The sequence below is a fragment of the Protobothrops mucrosquamatus genome, unplaced genomic scaffold, assembly GCF_001527695.2.
Source record: "Protobothrops mucrosquamatus isolate PMUCROS unplaced genomic scaffold, P.Mucros_1.0 scaffold_53, whole genome shotgun sequence".
Lineage (NCBI taxonomy): Eukaryota > Metazoa > Chordata > Lepidosauria > Squamata > Viperidae > Protobothrops > Protobothrops mucrosquamatus.
Window position 1 is genome coordinate 195,813 of NW_015386129.1, and position 16,327 is coordinate 212,139.

Genomic DNA, 16,327 nt, shown 5'->3' on the forward strand with positions numbered 1-16,327 from the left:
TGTTTTTTTTCAGGAGGCAACTAGACTCTTCTTGTTTTTTCTTTGAAGACGTTTCGCTTCTCATCCCAGAAGCTTCTTTAGCTCTGACTGGATGGTGGGGAATGGAAGGATTTATACTCCTTGCAGACAGCTGGTCGTTTGCATTCTCTGAGTCTTCTTTTGGTCATTCCAAAAGAAGACAAATGACAGCTGTCTGCAAGGAATATAAATCCTTCCATTCCCCACCATCCAGTCAGAGCTGAAGAAGCTTCTTGGATGAGAAGCGAAACATCTTCAAATAAAAACAAGAAGAGTCCAGTTGCCTCCTGAAAAAAATCACTTTTGGGACAACCATGACCTGGATGACTGAGAATCTCCATAGACATTTCATTCTCAGCAAACTAACCAAACTAGTCCAGTTAGTTTAAGAAAACTGAAAGTCAGCAAGGCCAGCTAGTCCTTTCGTGAAAATGATTTTGTGAATTCCAACTCACTTTTTATTCTTGGATATGTGTACCTCGCCGTAGGTAGTTATCAAAAAGGCCCTATCTTATGAATGACTTACGTTATATAAATCAGCAGCTAGCTTTTCAATGTACTGTTTGAGTTTATCAGCTGTCTTCAAGCCGTCTTGAAAGAAACTATAATGAAAATAAAATGTTATTTATCAGCAATATTGGGATCGGGTTTTAAATTTCACAGGTTTCCCCCCCCCCCCATATTTAGGTTAGCCCCATTCCTCACATCCCTGTGTCAACAGGGGAACCAGAGATATGTACCAGTGGAACAGCTTACCCCCAGAAATCGTGGGCGCTCCATCACTGGAAATTTTTAAGAAGAGACTAGACAATCACCTGTCTGAAATGGTATAGGTTCTCCTGCTTGAGCAGGGGGCTGGACTAGAAGACCTCCAAGGTCCCTTCCAGCTCTATTCTATTCTATTCTGTTCTGTTCCATTCCATTCTAGTTTCTATTCTATTTTAATTTCTAAATTCTAAATAATTCTAAATTCTAAATAATTCTAATTTCTAATTTCTAATTTCTAATTTCTAATTTCTAATTTCTAATTTCTAAATTCTATTCTATTCTATTCTATTCTATTCTATTCTATTCTATTCTATTCTATTCTATTCCTGAGATGAATGTACTCATTCTCTCTCTGGGGTTTCTAGATTCTTACAAAATTTCATTTTTAATATTGATTTTAATTTTTTATGATTATTAAGTGTTTTTTATATAATTCTGACTGTTATAAACTGCCCAGAGTCATTTTATATGAGATGGGTCACCATATAAATTTAATTAAGGTAATCCTCGACTTATATACCATTCCTTTAGTGACAATTCGAAGTTACAAAGGCACTGGAAAAAGTGACTTATGACCCATTTTCACACTTACAATGATTGCAGTATCCCCATGATCATGAGATCAAAATTTAGTCACTTAATGACTGCATGATTCACTTAACAAGCACAGGCCAAGCAATAGCAAATTTCCTTCAACGTGAATTATATCTTATATTCAAAGCAGCTTTTTTCTTCTCTTTTCAGGTTATATCAAGTCACCTCTTAATTCATTTTTCAAACCAGTTTGTACGACAGTGAAAGGATAATCAAATCAAATATTCTATGCCGAAAACAATAGGAATTAAATACCTGTGACTTCATCTGAGGTTTTGAACAAAGGCCATTCAAATTTTGTTTTTTTGAAATGGAGAAATTTCAATAAAAGCAGGTGATGTCATCCTCGAGGAGAAAAAAAACCTTCTAAATTTTAAATAACCCATTGCAGATGAATATCTAAAAAAGTATACTCACTTGCATTGTGCATGATAATACTTAATAAGATTCTGTAAAAGATCCACGCCCTTTTTTGTCTTGATTTCATTAACCTTAATGAGATACTATGGAGAGAGAAAAAAATAAAAGCTCAGTAGATAATTATACATTTGGGCTTAGCTGCATTCAAATGCATGTTCTATTTGAAATCTATTTTAACAAATTTAGCAATTATCTCGCAAGTTGTTTACAGCTAGCATCTAAAGGCACGCTGCTAATGTGTGATTAAAATTGTGTTGTATGTAGAAGAGCAAAACATAGCAAGGATATTTTACATTAAACCAATACTGTGATGAATAGTGCTTTCTAACTTATCTAATGCTATTGTTATGTCTTCTTTCCTAATACAATTACCATCCTTTTTAGACATCAAATAGCTTGGTCTAAATTTGCATTAAGTGCTTTAAAGTAGTAACCCTGTTCTACAGTACGCCATTGCACTAAATACATTTAGATGCATGAAAAGCTGCAAACATCAGGTTTATATGTTCCTCAATATGCTACAACTCCATACGCAAATTCCAAGTTCATCATAAATGCTGCTTACGAATTATGCTAGCATCACATTCATTTTTAATATTTTGATTTATCTGTAAACCACCTAGAATCGCTTTGGATTGTGGCAGAGATAATTGACACAAACAAATTGTGCCGTGGTGGCACAATCTAACCATTGAGCCATGGTGGCACAGTGGTTAGAAAGCAGCATTGTAGGCTAACTCTGCCTACAGACAGGAGTTCGATCCTGACTAGCTCAAGGTTGACTCAGCCTTCTGTCTTTCCGAAGTCAGTAAAATATGGACCTAGACTGTTGGGGGCAATATGCTGACTCTGTAAACTGCTTAGAGCAGTGGTTCTCAACCTTTTTAATGCCGCGAGCCCCCAACCGGTCGTAAGTCGAGGACTAAACCGGTCGTAAGTTGAGGACTAAACCGGTCATATGTCGAGGACTATCCAACCGGTCGTAAGTCGGGGACTTTCCCTGCACGGGAGAGCCACGCATGCGTGGTTCCGTCCCCTGCGCCGGCCGAGGCATAGCTGGCAAGCAGCAGAGACGGAGCAGGCCGACCACCAGCTGGCCCAGCTCAAGGGAGGTAAGGCACCCGCCGGAAAAGGGGAAAAAAATGGCGGACAGCCTTGCTTGGCAACCCCCATGAAATGGTCGATCGACCCCAAATGGGGTCGCGACCCGTAGGTTGAGAACCGCTGGCTTAGAGAGAGCTGTAAAGCACTGTGAAGCGGTATTGCTATTGTTGAACAAATATCCCATTTAGTCCCAGGACAAAATCTTGTATTATCATTGGGAAGATTCACATGAAATGGTGGGGCAGTGGTTAGAATGCAGTACTGCAGGCTAATTCTGCTGACTGCCGGCTGCCAGCAGTTCGGCAGTTTGAGTCTCACCGGCTCAAGGCTGACTCACCTCCTATCCTTCCAAGGTCGGTAAAATGAGGACCCAGATTGTTGGGGGCAATAGGTGACTCTGTGAACCACTTAAAGAGGGCTGTAAAGTACTGTGAAGTGGTATATACGTCTAAGTGCTATTGCTATCCAAACAAAATGCAAACATGCTAGGGAATTCCTGACATTCAGACATATCACCCATCAAAAGGCCCATAGCAAAAGACCACATTTACATACCACTTAGAACAGGCAATAAGAAACCTAGAAAGGAAACAGAAAGGCTGGAACAGGTCTCCTCCAGCAGCTAATATTCAGATAAGCAGTGATTAACACCAGACAAATGTTCAGACAGAAAGCAATCAAAGAACCGGGAAGGAGAAAACTACAGCCTGCAAAAACTGGCAGATAAGCTACTACATATAAAGACTCACTTGGACTGATGATGTTACCTAGTTTGGTAATGAAATGTCTGCAGGCAATCAACCAAGTTTATACAGCACCAAGAACACAGGTGTCAAGTTGTTTTATACATTGTGGCCAGAATAAATAGATTTATAGAATGTTTAATCATAGAATGTTTAATCATGAGGGGGTCCTTGGTGCCCTATGAGCTTGCTTGTTTTCTTGCAGATGTTTCATTACCCAATGCTAGCACTGATGATGCTACTTAATTTGGGTAATGAAACGTCTGCAAGAAAACAAGCAAGCTTAGGGAGCAGCAAGGACCCCTCATGTCAACTCTGACCTACAAATATTTTCCTTTATTAATGTTTAATCATTTAAATTTTAAAACGTGACTTACTTCACACATCTGGAGTTGGAACAGCCTTCTCTCTTTCTCCATTTCTTCTGCTATCTCAGCTCCAGTAATCTCTGTTCGTATCATCCCATGTTGTTTGGCGTGTTCCCTTTTTTCCTTTTCGATTTTCGTGCTGTCAAATTGCAAAACAAACCCACAAAAAGCATTTAGGAAACCTGTCAAATGTTGACCATCACAAGAAACCACAAACTGAGTGTCTGGAATATAGAAACAATGGCATTTCTCATGTTTTCCATTTTATCAGACTTTGTCAAACAATAAATCCAAAACTAAAATAGCTCTCCACCTTAAAAGCAAGCTGTCAAGTGCTAAAAAGCAGGAGGAGGACTCGGTTATTTTAGAAATCCAACATAAACATGTCAAGAACGATTTGAGTTATATACCACCTTGGCATTTGAGGTTTTTCCAACTTATGCTTCATTTTAAGGAAATTAACTCTGGAAACAATCCTGTTCCAAAAAGAACTGTAATATGTTTTGAATCCTTATTTACTTATTACTTTTAAAAATTGTAACACGATTCACGTCTGGGATTCCCCCACCCATGGGCAACAAACAAACAGTAGGATGCACTGCTACAAATTCCTAAGTGGGACTGAGTTATACATTTATTTTTGATGCGATGAACCATGAAGTGACAGACATGTGAAAAGATTCAAGTACAGGTAGTCCTCAACTTACAGCGGTTTATTTAGTGACCATTTAAAATTACAACATCACTGAAAAAAGTGACTCATGACCATGTTTCACACTTACGACCGCTGCAGCATCCCCATGGTCATGTGATCAAAATTCAGACGCTTGGCAATTGACTCCTATTTATGACGGTTGCAGTGTCCCGGGATCATGTGATCCGCTTTGTGACAAGCAAAGTCAATGAGTAAACCAGACTCATTAACAACCGTGTTACTAACTTAACAGCTGCAATCATTCACACAGGAATTGTTTGAGCAGGGATTGAGCAGGATTGTCTGGGACGCTACACATCCTCTTCACAACCTGTTTTCCTTGTTACCTTCTGGGAGGAGGGGGTTTCGTGGTATCTGAAGCAGAACATCCAGATTCAGTCACAGTTTTGTTCCATACAGTATCAACCTTGTGAACTCTCAAGTTTCCTCTTTCCGCTATGTATTCAAGATGGACAGTGTGTGTGTATATGTATATATAGGTGTATGTATGGGTGGAGATATAGATAGATAGATAGATAGATAGATAGATAGATAGATAGATAGATAGATAGATAGATAGATAGATAGATAGATATGAAAGAGAAAGAGAAAGAGGTAGATAGGTAGGTAGATAGAGATAGATATGAAAGAGAAAGATATAGATAGATGGATGGATGGATAGATAGATAGATAGATATGAAAGAGAAAGAGAGAGAGATAGATAGGTAGGTAGATAGATAGAGATAGATAGATATGAAAGAGAAAGATATAGATAGATGTATGGATGTATGTATGTATGTATGGATGGATGGATAGATAGATGATATGAAAGAGAAAGAGAGAGAGGTAGATAGGTAGATAGATAAAGATAGATAGATATGAAAGAGAAAGATATAGATGGATGGATGGATGGATGGATGGACGGACAGACAGACAGACAGACAGAGACAGACAGAGAAACAGAAAGACAGATATGTATATAGCATATGTATATGTGTGCAATGTATGGGTAGATATATGCTTTCTTTTGAGAGTAGGCAACAGATTTCATTTTTAATGTGTTCAACGTAAAAAAAATAACAATAAAGGTTATCTTATCTTAACAACTGTGGCAAAACTCACTTAACAAATGTCTCACTTAGCAACATAAATTTTGGGCTCAATTGTGGTCGTAAGTTGAGGACTACCTGTATAGAAAGACAGGAGGTTATTTATTTTATTTTTCACATTTCCGTCCTGCCCATCCCGCTCAAAGAGGGACTCTGGGCCATGTACAATAAATGTCTTGACTTTAAGCACAACTGTTTGTTCAGCAAAGTTAACCGTACTTACAATTTGGTCTCATAATCCTTCCAGGCTTTATCAAAAGGCTTTTTGAGATCCTTAGGGAAGAGAAAATTAACTTAAGATAAGTTTATGGCAGTGCTATGTTTAAATGTGTACACTTAAGGTATCATTCCATGATTATAAAATGACTTAAAAGCTTTAAGTATTCCCCCACACACACACACACAATCTTAGAGCTCATATATCTCAAGTTTTTTTGAAAAAGGATTGATGGGAAAGATAAGTATGCAGTTACAGGCAGATGTTGTCAGTTGTTCATGCAAATCTGATCTTATCCCCACTACATTGATAGATAACAGCAAAACCAGAGAAATCACCCACCCTATTATTAAGGCCCATTAAATGTCTAGGCTTACCCCTTTAATTCCTTTCAAATCGCCTTTCAACAGGGAATCCAAGGTGAAGATAACATTATGGCTCAACCCTTGCAGCTAGGAAGAAAAAGCAACATTATTCAGTATTTAAAAACCGTGAATTTAAAATGAACTACTAGTAGCCCTCAATTTACAACCATTCAAAGTCACAACAGCACTGAAAAAAGTGACTAGTGACTATTTTTCACACTTACGACTAATAATAATAATAATGGTAAAGTTGGAAGGGACCTTGGAGATCATCTAGTCCAACCCCCTGCTCAGGCAGGAAACCCTATACCATTTTGGACAAATGGCTGTCCAGTTTCTTCTTAAAAATTTCCAGTGTTGGAGCATTCACCGCTTCTGGAGGTAGGTTGTTCCACTGATTAATTGTTCTAACTGTCAGGAAGTTTCTCCTTAGTTCTAGGTTGCTTCTCTCTTTGGTTAGTTTCCACCCGTTGCTTCTTGTCCTGCCTTCAGGCGCTTTGGGAAACAGCTTGACTCCCTCTTCTTTGGGGCAGCCCCTGAGATATTGAAACACTGCTATCATGTCCCCCCTCGTCCTTCTCTTCGTTAAACTAGACATATCCAATTCCAGCAACCGTTCCTTATATGCTTTAGCCTCCAGTCCCCTAATCATCTTTGTTGCTCTTCTCTATACTCTTTCTAGAGTCTCAACATCTTTTTTACATCGTGGTGACCAAAACTGGATGCAGTATTCCAAGTGTGGCCTTACCAAGGCATTGTAAAGTGGTATTAATTGTTGTGTGATCCCCTTTTGTGACCTTTTGACAAGCAAAGTTGATGGGGAAGCTAGATTTACTCAACAACCTTGTTACTAACATAACAACTGCAGTGATTCATTTAACCACAAGAAAGGTGGTAAAATAGGGCAAAACCTACTGAACAACTGTCTTCCTCAGCACCAGAGGTTTTGAGCTGAATTACGGTCGTAAGTCAAGGACTACGAGTACCAAATTAGCCTCATTTTTGGCATTTACACTCTAGAGCCGAAATTTAACTTATTCCTGCACGTTGGCAGTGGACCAAACTTCGTACAGCACAGGTTTTATCCCAGTTAGCAAAGCTACACCAATAAAAAAAGGATTTCCAGAAGGTGTTTTTAGATAAAGAGTAAACCGTTCAAGCACTGCAGAACAATATTCAGCCAACACAGTTTAACCACCACTGAAGATCCTCGACGGGCTTTCCAAAGTTTTTACTTCTTTAAAGCAGCTGGGAGCCTTTTGAATTTCACAGCTCTTTTTTTTTTTTTGAAGGGAGAAGAAGTTCTCCGTTTCATTTTCATTTCGTTTTTCAAAACTAAAACAGAACTGGGGAGGGCAATCTTGAAGAACGGGCAAACTGTTCTTCTGTTGAAAAAAAAATTATTTATTTAACAGGGTTTATATGGCCGCCCACTCACTCTCCGTGACTCTGGGCGGCTTGCAAAAATAAAAACCCAATAGGCAAACAGCAAAAACAATAACCCCCACCCCCACCCCTGGCAACAACCATCAATCAGATAAGCCATTTGATGGGCTTCGTCCCACTCTTGGCTCTCCAGGCTTTTTTTTGCCTTTTATAAAGAAAGGAAAGTAAAATAATTTGAAGGTTGAGATTCGAGTCAAATTGTGAACCCTTTTCCAGGCACTATGGCAAGCCAATGTATTTGGAGATACAAGGGGAAAAAAACAGGATCAGTAGGGTCCCATAAAAAAGGAAAGAGAAACTTGTAGGATTTACGAATGAAGGCAAAGTCAGTGGGGAAGCTTGTAGGATTTCGTTCAGCGTTTTTTCCACTTGGGCAACTTGGAGATGTGCGAACTTCAACTCCCAGAATTCCCCAGCCAGCATGCTGGGAGTTGAGGTCTATAAATCTTCAAGTTTCCCAGGCGAAAAACACTGGGGTGGAAGTTTACATATATGAAATCTAATCCCTGAAAATCAGTTTCAAATGTTTCTGCCTCTCTCAACTGTCTGCAGATTTGTCGTTCATTTTATTAAAAAACTATTAATCCAAAAGATCACAAGATGTTGAAGCCAATGCATGATGAGCAGACCCAAAAAGCGAATACAATCCTTGGTTGTATAAACCAAGGCATGGAATCAAAATCGTGTGAAGTACGGTATTAGAGCTGCTTTATAAAACCTTAGTAACCCCGCACCTGGAATACTACATTCCAGTTTTGGTCACCACACTACAAAAAATAAGTTGAGACTTTGGAAAAAGTACAAAGAAGAGCAACTAAGATGATTAAAGGCCTGGAGACTAAAACATAGGAAGAACGGTTGCAGGAATTAGGTATGGCTAGTCTAGAGAAAAGAAGGACTAGGGGTGACATGATAGCAGTATTTCAGTATTTCAGGGGCTGCCACAAAGAAGAGGGAGTCAACTTATTTTCCAAAGCATCAGAAGGCAGGATAAGAAACAATGGATGAAAACTAATCAAGGAGAGAAGCATCCTAGAATTAAGGAGAAACTTCCTAACAGTGAGAACAATTAACCAGGGGACTGGCTCGCCTTCAGAGGTTGTGGGTGCTTCATCATTGGAGGTTCTTAAGAAGAGACTGGACAGCCACTTGTCTGGAATGTATAGGGTATCCTGCTTGTGAAGGGGGTTGGACTAGAAGACCTCCAAGGTCCCTTCCAGCTCTATTCGGAATCAAATCATAACTTTGCTTGTCAGAAGCTGACTGAGAAAGTCGCAAAGGGCAATCACATGACCCCAGGACACTGTAACTGTTGTAAGCACATACCAGTTGCCAAGCGCCCAAATTTTGATCACGTGACCCTGAGGATGCTGTGATGGTCAGTGGTAAGTTACTTTTTTCTGTGCATTTGTAACTTTGAACATTCACTAAACAAATAGTTGAGGACTACCTGTATGCTCTAGAGTCTAGAGGAATAGAGAGGAACCAATGGAAGAGCAGAAACGTCGATACTAAATACGGAAGCTCAAGATTTATATATTCATATTACATGAACTCAAAGCTGCTATGTACTGACTAGCTAATGTTCATGCAAGATACTGTCATTTTGACAAGGAAGTATTCTTTTATGTGAGAGCCATGGATGCCCCAGGCTCCTGCTGCTTCCTTCAAAATAGCAAAAGCCTACCTCTTCTGGATGTATGTGCAACATCAAAACACTCATTAAAAAACGGGTGTCACCCCTTCCAGGTAAACCAGACAGGAAACACAACTAAATGAATTCATTCTACTTTACTGTAAGGCTACATTAAAAGGATCTTGCAAGTCTGAAGGTACAAGCTTCCTGCTGCCGCCTTTAATTGCGTGACACATTAGGACAGGACTCTCCTTGGTTTCTTTCTCTGACTGTTAAGCTACTGTAGGCTCATCTGATTGTGTCCTAGGCAGTATCTCTTCCCCTTGTCATCCAGACATTCCATCAGAATGAGTGGTGCTTGTGTCACACGGTGCAATGCTGCTTTCGCCAGATTGACCCTCTTTGGAAGTTGTTGCTGATGGATTTGACAGAATAATTGAGGTTATTTTCCAAAAACAACTTTGGAGAGACTCAACCATAGCTTCAACTAGGAAGCTATGACATCCTAGACTAAGCCAAATTCAAAAATGCTAGAGCCTTCCTGGAAACTTTCCATTCAGAAAAAAACAGCCATCTACAGACCCATAGAGATAAACCACATTTACACAGCATTCGAAAGAGGCAATAAGAAAGCTAAGAAGGAACTAAAAAGACCAGAACACATCTTCTTCTGTAACCAAGACCTAGATATGTAGGGATTAACATCAGGCAGCCAATCAAGGAGAAAACAATCCTAATCAAGCAACTAACAAAAAAAGGCATACCCCCACCAACATTTGTAGACCAAGCTACTGTATATTAACAAGAAGCAAACCCCACACTCAATAGCACTGATGATGTTACCCTGGCGAGTAATGAAGTATCTGCAAGGTCAGAGAGCACCAAGGACCCCACAGAAACAACTGCTTAGAATTTCCCCTACATCAGGGTCTCCAAACTTGGCGACTTTAAAATTTGTGGACTTCAACTCCCAGGATTCTTCATGCTGGCTGGGGAATTCTGGGAGTTGAAGTCCACAAGTCTTAAAGTCGCCATGTTTGGAGACCCCCACTTTATACCAACGGAGCAAATTCAAATGTAGCATTTAGAATATAACAAATACTACATAATTGCTTCACATGGAATTAGAGAAGGAAGGAGAGCCAGTTTGGTGTAGTGGTTAGAGAAATTGGGCTAGAACCCAGGACACTATAAGTTCCAGTCCCACCTGAAACACAAAGTCAACTGGGTGAATTTGGGCCAGTTACTCTTTCTAAGCCCTAGGAAGAAGAAAGGGGGACACCACTTCCTAAAAATATTGGTATGAAAACTGCCTAAACTTGTCCAGGAAATCATCAATGTCTACTTTGACCTGAAGGCACACCCAAAATTAAATACAATTCATTTACAGGAACAGGATTTCCACTGTATGCTTCCATGCTGAATTTTAGTCACCTCTTAATTACTTCCTAGTTTGTGGCAGCCACAGGTCGCCAGCACATCCAACATGCTAACTTTTCAAACTAGAATTACAAGGGAGAATGAAAGAAAAGAACATGAAAGAAGATAAGAGAAAGAGAAGGATGGAGGGCAAGTTATGATCACATGTTGGATGAGATATTACATTCATTCTATTGTTTGTATGGTGCAGTGGTTAGAATATAGTATTGCAAGATGAGTCTGCCCACAGCCTGGAGTTCGATCCTGACCTACTCAAGGTTGACTCAGCCTTCCATCCCTCCGAGGTGGGTAAAATGAGGACCCAGATCGTTAGGGATAATATGCTGACTCTGTAAACCGCTTAGACAGGGTTGTAAAGCACTATGAAGTGGTATATAAGTGTAAGTGTTATTGCTATTGTATCACTCAAAATAAGTTTACTTGAACGGCATGTATTTGTACCTTGCAGTAATAATTCCTATACATTTAGACAATAAATACAATATTTATAGCTTTACAGTTTTGTGTTCTGAGGAATGGAAAACTTATTATTTTAATACTGAACAGATTTATTAAATGTACTGAACAGGAGGAGATTAAAGGAGAAAAAAATGCATTCACTTAAAATTATTTCAACCGTTTCTCCAGAATTATCCAGTGCAAAAACCAGACAAGAAAATTAGTTTTAAAATCCAGATTTAGGGCAAATGCTATTACAAATGACTGCATAGACTGAATAGCTTCAGTCATTCACAAAGCTGGACCAAGTGCTTAAAAACATTGCATTAGTACTCAATAAATGTAACATTTTTTCCATAGCTGCATAGAGCTGGATTTAAACTACAATGCTCCCTCCAGAAATGTAAACGGTTCGGTTGTTTATTACAATCAATACTTATGTAACAATATAACCTACATTTTATATAACTTATATAACAGACCTTATATAATAACGATTGTAAATATATTGAAGGACAAAAAGATCAAAAGCATCTTACCAGATTTTTAAGCAGTGTTGACAATTCCTTAGTTAGCATGGAAAATTTTACAAAAGCGGTGCCCAGGTCTGGATTATCTCTACTTAAGAAATTACTTCCAAATTTATCTAGCACTTGTGCATAGCTTTCTTCATTTTGGACATGTTCTAAAAGAGAAAAATGTTTAGTTAATTCCACTTTGCAAGAAGACAAAATAATAGCAGAAAGAAATAAAATAAGTATTTTTTTCTAGAAGAACAATGCTAAAATTGGTCATTTCTTCATTTCAAAGATATTAAAATGATGTTATTTCATTTAGTTATTTTCAGTTGGAAGGCATCAGCAAGTATTAACAAGAGACTCCAACTATTAACAAGAGCCCTCTCTCAACAGAGGGGAGGGATGTGACACCATCAATCTCCAGTCTACAACCACAGTCCTTTCAGCAGTTCCAGGAAGGCTCCACACCCATTTGCACTACTCAGGTGACCTTGAAGACACAGATAAGTCTCCAGGGGCTTCAACAACTCTCTCAAAGAATGCAAATGACCAGCTGACTGCAAGGAATATAAATTCTTCCATTCATCCAGTCAGAGCTGAAGAAGTTTCTTGAATGGGAAGCGAAGCGTCTTCAAAGAAAAAAAACAAGTTGCCCCTTGAAAAAGCACCTTTGGAAGAGACTCAACGTCTTCCAACAAAGATGCCTTCATCGAATCCTAAAGATTTGCTATTTTGACCATGTTACTAACGAAGAAGTGCTCCAAAAGAGTTTCTCCTGCAAATTACATAACCTAGTTCAGAGGTAGGCAACCTTGGCTCTTTTCTGACTCGTGGACTTCAACTCCCAGAATTCCTGAGCCAGCCATGCTGAGGGGAAAGGGAGAGGTTTCCAACCTGAGCCATGCTGGCTCAGGAATTCTGGGAGTTGAAGTCCACGAGTCATAAAAGAGCCAAGGTTGCCTACCCTGACCTAGTTGCAGGCAGTTGACTTTCAACTTGCAAGTCATATACTCCATATGGAGAATAATCGAATGCCCAAAATGGCAATGAGATGGATTCTCCCCCGATGTTAAACGACCAAGAGGATGCCCTTGAAATAGATGGTGAAGAACATTCATAGATGTCTTAAAGACCTTAAACATCACATGAGAAGACACCGAAGTATTAGCCCTAAACCAAAAATACATGGTTTGGGAGGCTCTAATGTTAATAATGCGAATTGCAGGACCAATATTGGACTTTTAGGGAGAAATTATCCTAACCTATCCTAACTCTCTTACAAAGAGTTGAAGTTGAGACTATAAAAAAAGAATTTGAAGAATGACTTGCAGATAAAAATTCAGCATCAATATCACCTCATCATCCCAGGAACGTCTTGTGATAGTATATAAAAGTAGTCCTCAACTTAACAACAGTTCATTTTGTGACCATTGGAAGTTACAACGGCACTGAAAAAAAGTGACTTATGACTGCTTTTCACGCAAAATCTCCATAGTCGTGTCATCAAAATTTGAACTTTATTTATTTATTTATATTTAAACTTCTATGCCGCCCTTCTCCCCAGAGGGACTCAGGGCGGCTCACAGCATGTTAAAAAACAACACAAAAAAACATTTCCCCTATAAAACCAATTAAAAAGCAAATATATTAATAGCTGTGTCATATTTAAAATCTTTGAAAATTTTTAAAAATTATTCCCTATTTAAAATTCACCCNCAGGGGCTTCAACGACTCTCTCAAAGAATGCAAATGACCAGCTGACTGCAAGGAATATAAATCCTTCCATTCATCCAGTCAGAGCTGAAGAAGTTTCTTGAATGGGAACGAAGCATCTTCAAAGAAAAAACAAGAAAGTCCAGTTGCCCCTTGAAAAAGCACCTTTGGAAGAGACTCAACGTCTTCCAACAAAGATGCCTTCATTGAATCCTAAAGATTTGCTATTTTGACCATGTTACTAATGAAGAAGTGCTCCAAAAGAGTGTCTCCTGAAAATTACATAACCTAGTTCAGAGGTAGGCAACCTTGGCTCTTTTCTGACTCGTGGACTTCAACTCCCAGAATTCCTGAGCCAGCCATGCTGAGGGGAAAGAGAGAGGTTTCCAAGCTGAGCCATGCTGGCTCAGGGATTCTGGGAGTTGAAGTCCACGAGTCATAAAAGAGCCAAGGTTGCCTACCCTGACCTAGTTGCAGACAAGTCATATACTCCGTATGGAGAATAATCGAATGCCCAAGATGGCAATGAGATGGATTCTCCCCCGATGTTAAACGACCAAGAGGATGCCCTTGAAACAGATGGCGAAGAACATTCATAGATGTCTTAAAGACTTTAAACATCACATGAGAAGACACCGAAGTATTAGCCCTAAACCAAAAATACATGGTTTGGGAGGCTCTAATGCTAATAATGCGAATTGCAGGACCAATATTGGACTTTTAGGGAGAAATTATCCTAACCATGTTTTGCTCTCTTACAAAGAGTTGAAGTTGAGACTATAAAAAAAGAATTTGAAGAATGACTTGGAGATAAAAATTCAGTATCAACATCACATCATCATCCCAGGAACGTCTTGTGATATTATATAAAGGTAGTCCTCAACTTAACAACAGTTCATTTTGTGACCATTGGAAGTTACAATGGCACTGAAAAAAAGTGACTTATGACTGCTTTTCACGCAAAATCCCCATAGTCATGTCATCAAAATTTGAACTGATTCATATTTATGACGATTGCAGTGTCCTGGGGTCACGTGATCCCCTTCTATGACCTTCTGACAAGCAAAGTCAATGGGGAAGCCAGATTCATTCAACAACTGCAGTAATTCACTTAACAACGGTGGCAAAGAAAGGTCGTAAAATGAGGCAAACCTCACTTAACAAATGTCTGGCTTAGCAACAGAAATTTTGGGCTCCGTTGTGGTCATAAGTCAAGGACCTGAATATGCATAGACTAAAGACCGCTCCCTGGTTCAATTGTTAGGACATGCTTTAATAGCATATTAATTAAAGAGAGAAAGAAAAACAGCAATGCCCAACAAAAGAATTAGCGATGAAACTGGAAAAACAAGCAAAAAGAAAAGAATTTTTCCTAGAACAAAACAGAAGTTTTCCCCACTGAGTCAGAAACAAATTATTCACTTAAAAGTTTTGATCTCCTTGACTGTGGTTGAGTAACAAAGGACATGGCATAAATAAAGGCTATGAATCACAGTAAACAAACTAAAGGTTAATTAAATCTCTTCTGTTTTGTGACCATCCTACAAAAGCTGCACTCGACAAGTTGCTCAAATATTTCTTAATATAGTTAATATAAGTATTGAATATATTAATAATGCTAAATAAGTCCATCACGGCCATAAGATGCTAGGGCAGGGGTAGGCAACCTTGGCTCTTTTGACTCGTGGACTTCAACACCCAGAATTCCTGAGCCAGCATGGCTCAGCATGGAAACCTCTCCCTTTCCCCTCAGCATGGCTGGCTCAGGAATTCTGGGAATTAAAGTCTACGAGTCATAAAAGAGCCAAAGTTGCCTACCCCTGTGCTAGGGGGGAAAAAAGGGACCCAAAGAAGAAATATTTTATTGGCCCAACTGTAGAAATTCCTGTGGCAACGTATTTTGTCATAGAAAGATATAATATTCAATCTGCTTGAAAAAGGACCAAGAATGGCTGCACAGAATACAAATTCCTACATTTCAGAAACTGCAGAAAGAATTCAAAGACAAAATTTAATCAATCTCACCATTCAATATTAAGCCTGGATTACAAAATAATTGTCTGTCTTGTTTATTTAACCAACATACATGCTGCCCATTTGCCAGAAAACAACTGGGAATGGCAAGTACACAAGTAGCCCTCGACTTACGACTGGCCGCTTAGTGACAGTTTGAAGTTACAACAGACCTTCCAAAAGTCACTTACAACCTAATATCAAAGTTACAATTGCTACACCTACCCCTATGGTCACATGATCACACTTTGGGGCAACTGGTCCACTTGTATGACCATTTGCAGTCTCCTGCAGTCACATGACTGTGATTTTGGATGTTTTTCATGGGTTTCTAGCATTTTAATTTCCATTTCCAGTTAAAAAAAAACCACAAACACATTGGGGTAAAATGCTGCAACCACCTCAAAAAATGCTGAATAATCAAATTCTGTCACGTGATACCTCGATTTTGGACTACAATGACTAACAACTGCAGTTCCAGGCTCAGTTATGGTTGTAAGTCAAGGACTACCTGTATTATGGGGAAAAAGATGTTTCTCATACATTTTTGGAGTGGGCGAACAAGATACACAACCAAAATCCGGTAACAACTATCTGCCTTAGCTAAGCTGCTGTTTCATCTTCCCACAAAGTGGTTTTAGGAACAGGCATTACAAAATTTTGCATTAAACAAATAAGACCATTTGCACTAAACAAATTAAAGAAATGAGAGCTAGCTTTGTC

General features: G+C 39.0%; 1 protein-coding gene across 1 annotated transcript in view; it reads right to left on the bottom strand.

Moving 5' to 3' along the window:
• ASAP1 (ArfGAP with SH3 domain, ankyrin repeat and PH domain 1) overlaps positions 1-16,327 on the bottom strand; it is a 143,825-nt gene that overhangs the window by 60,161 nt on the left and 67,337 nt on the right. Inside the window, exons 5-10 of the mRNA XM_015811829.2 lie at positions 11,900-12,045; positions 6,413-6,487; positions 6,042-6,091; positions 4,025-4,154; positions 1,798-1,883; positions 545-620 (exon numbers count right to left, since the gene is read on the bottom strand). Coding sequence (XP_015667315.1) covers positions 545-620; positions 1,798-1,883; positions 4,025-4,154; positions 6,042-6,091; positions 6,413-6,487; positions 11,900-12,045 — 563 coding nt within the window. The remainder of the gene's footprint in view (positions 1-544; positions 621-1,797; positions 1,884-4,024; positions 4,155-6,041; positions 6,092-6,412; positions 6,488-11,899; positions 12,046-16,327) is intronic.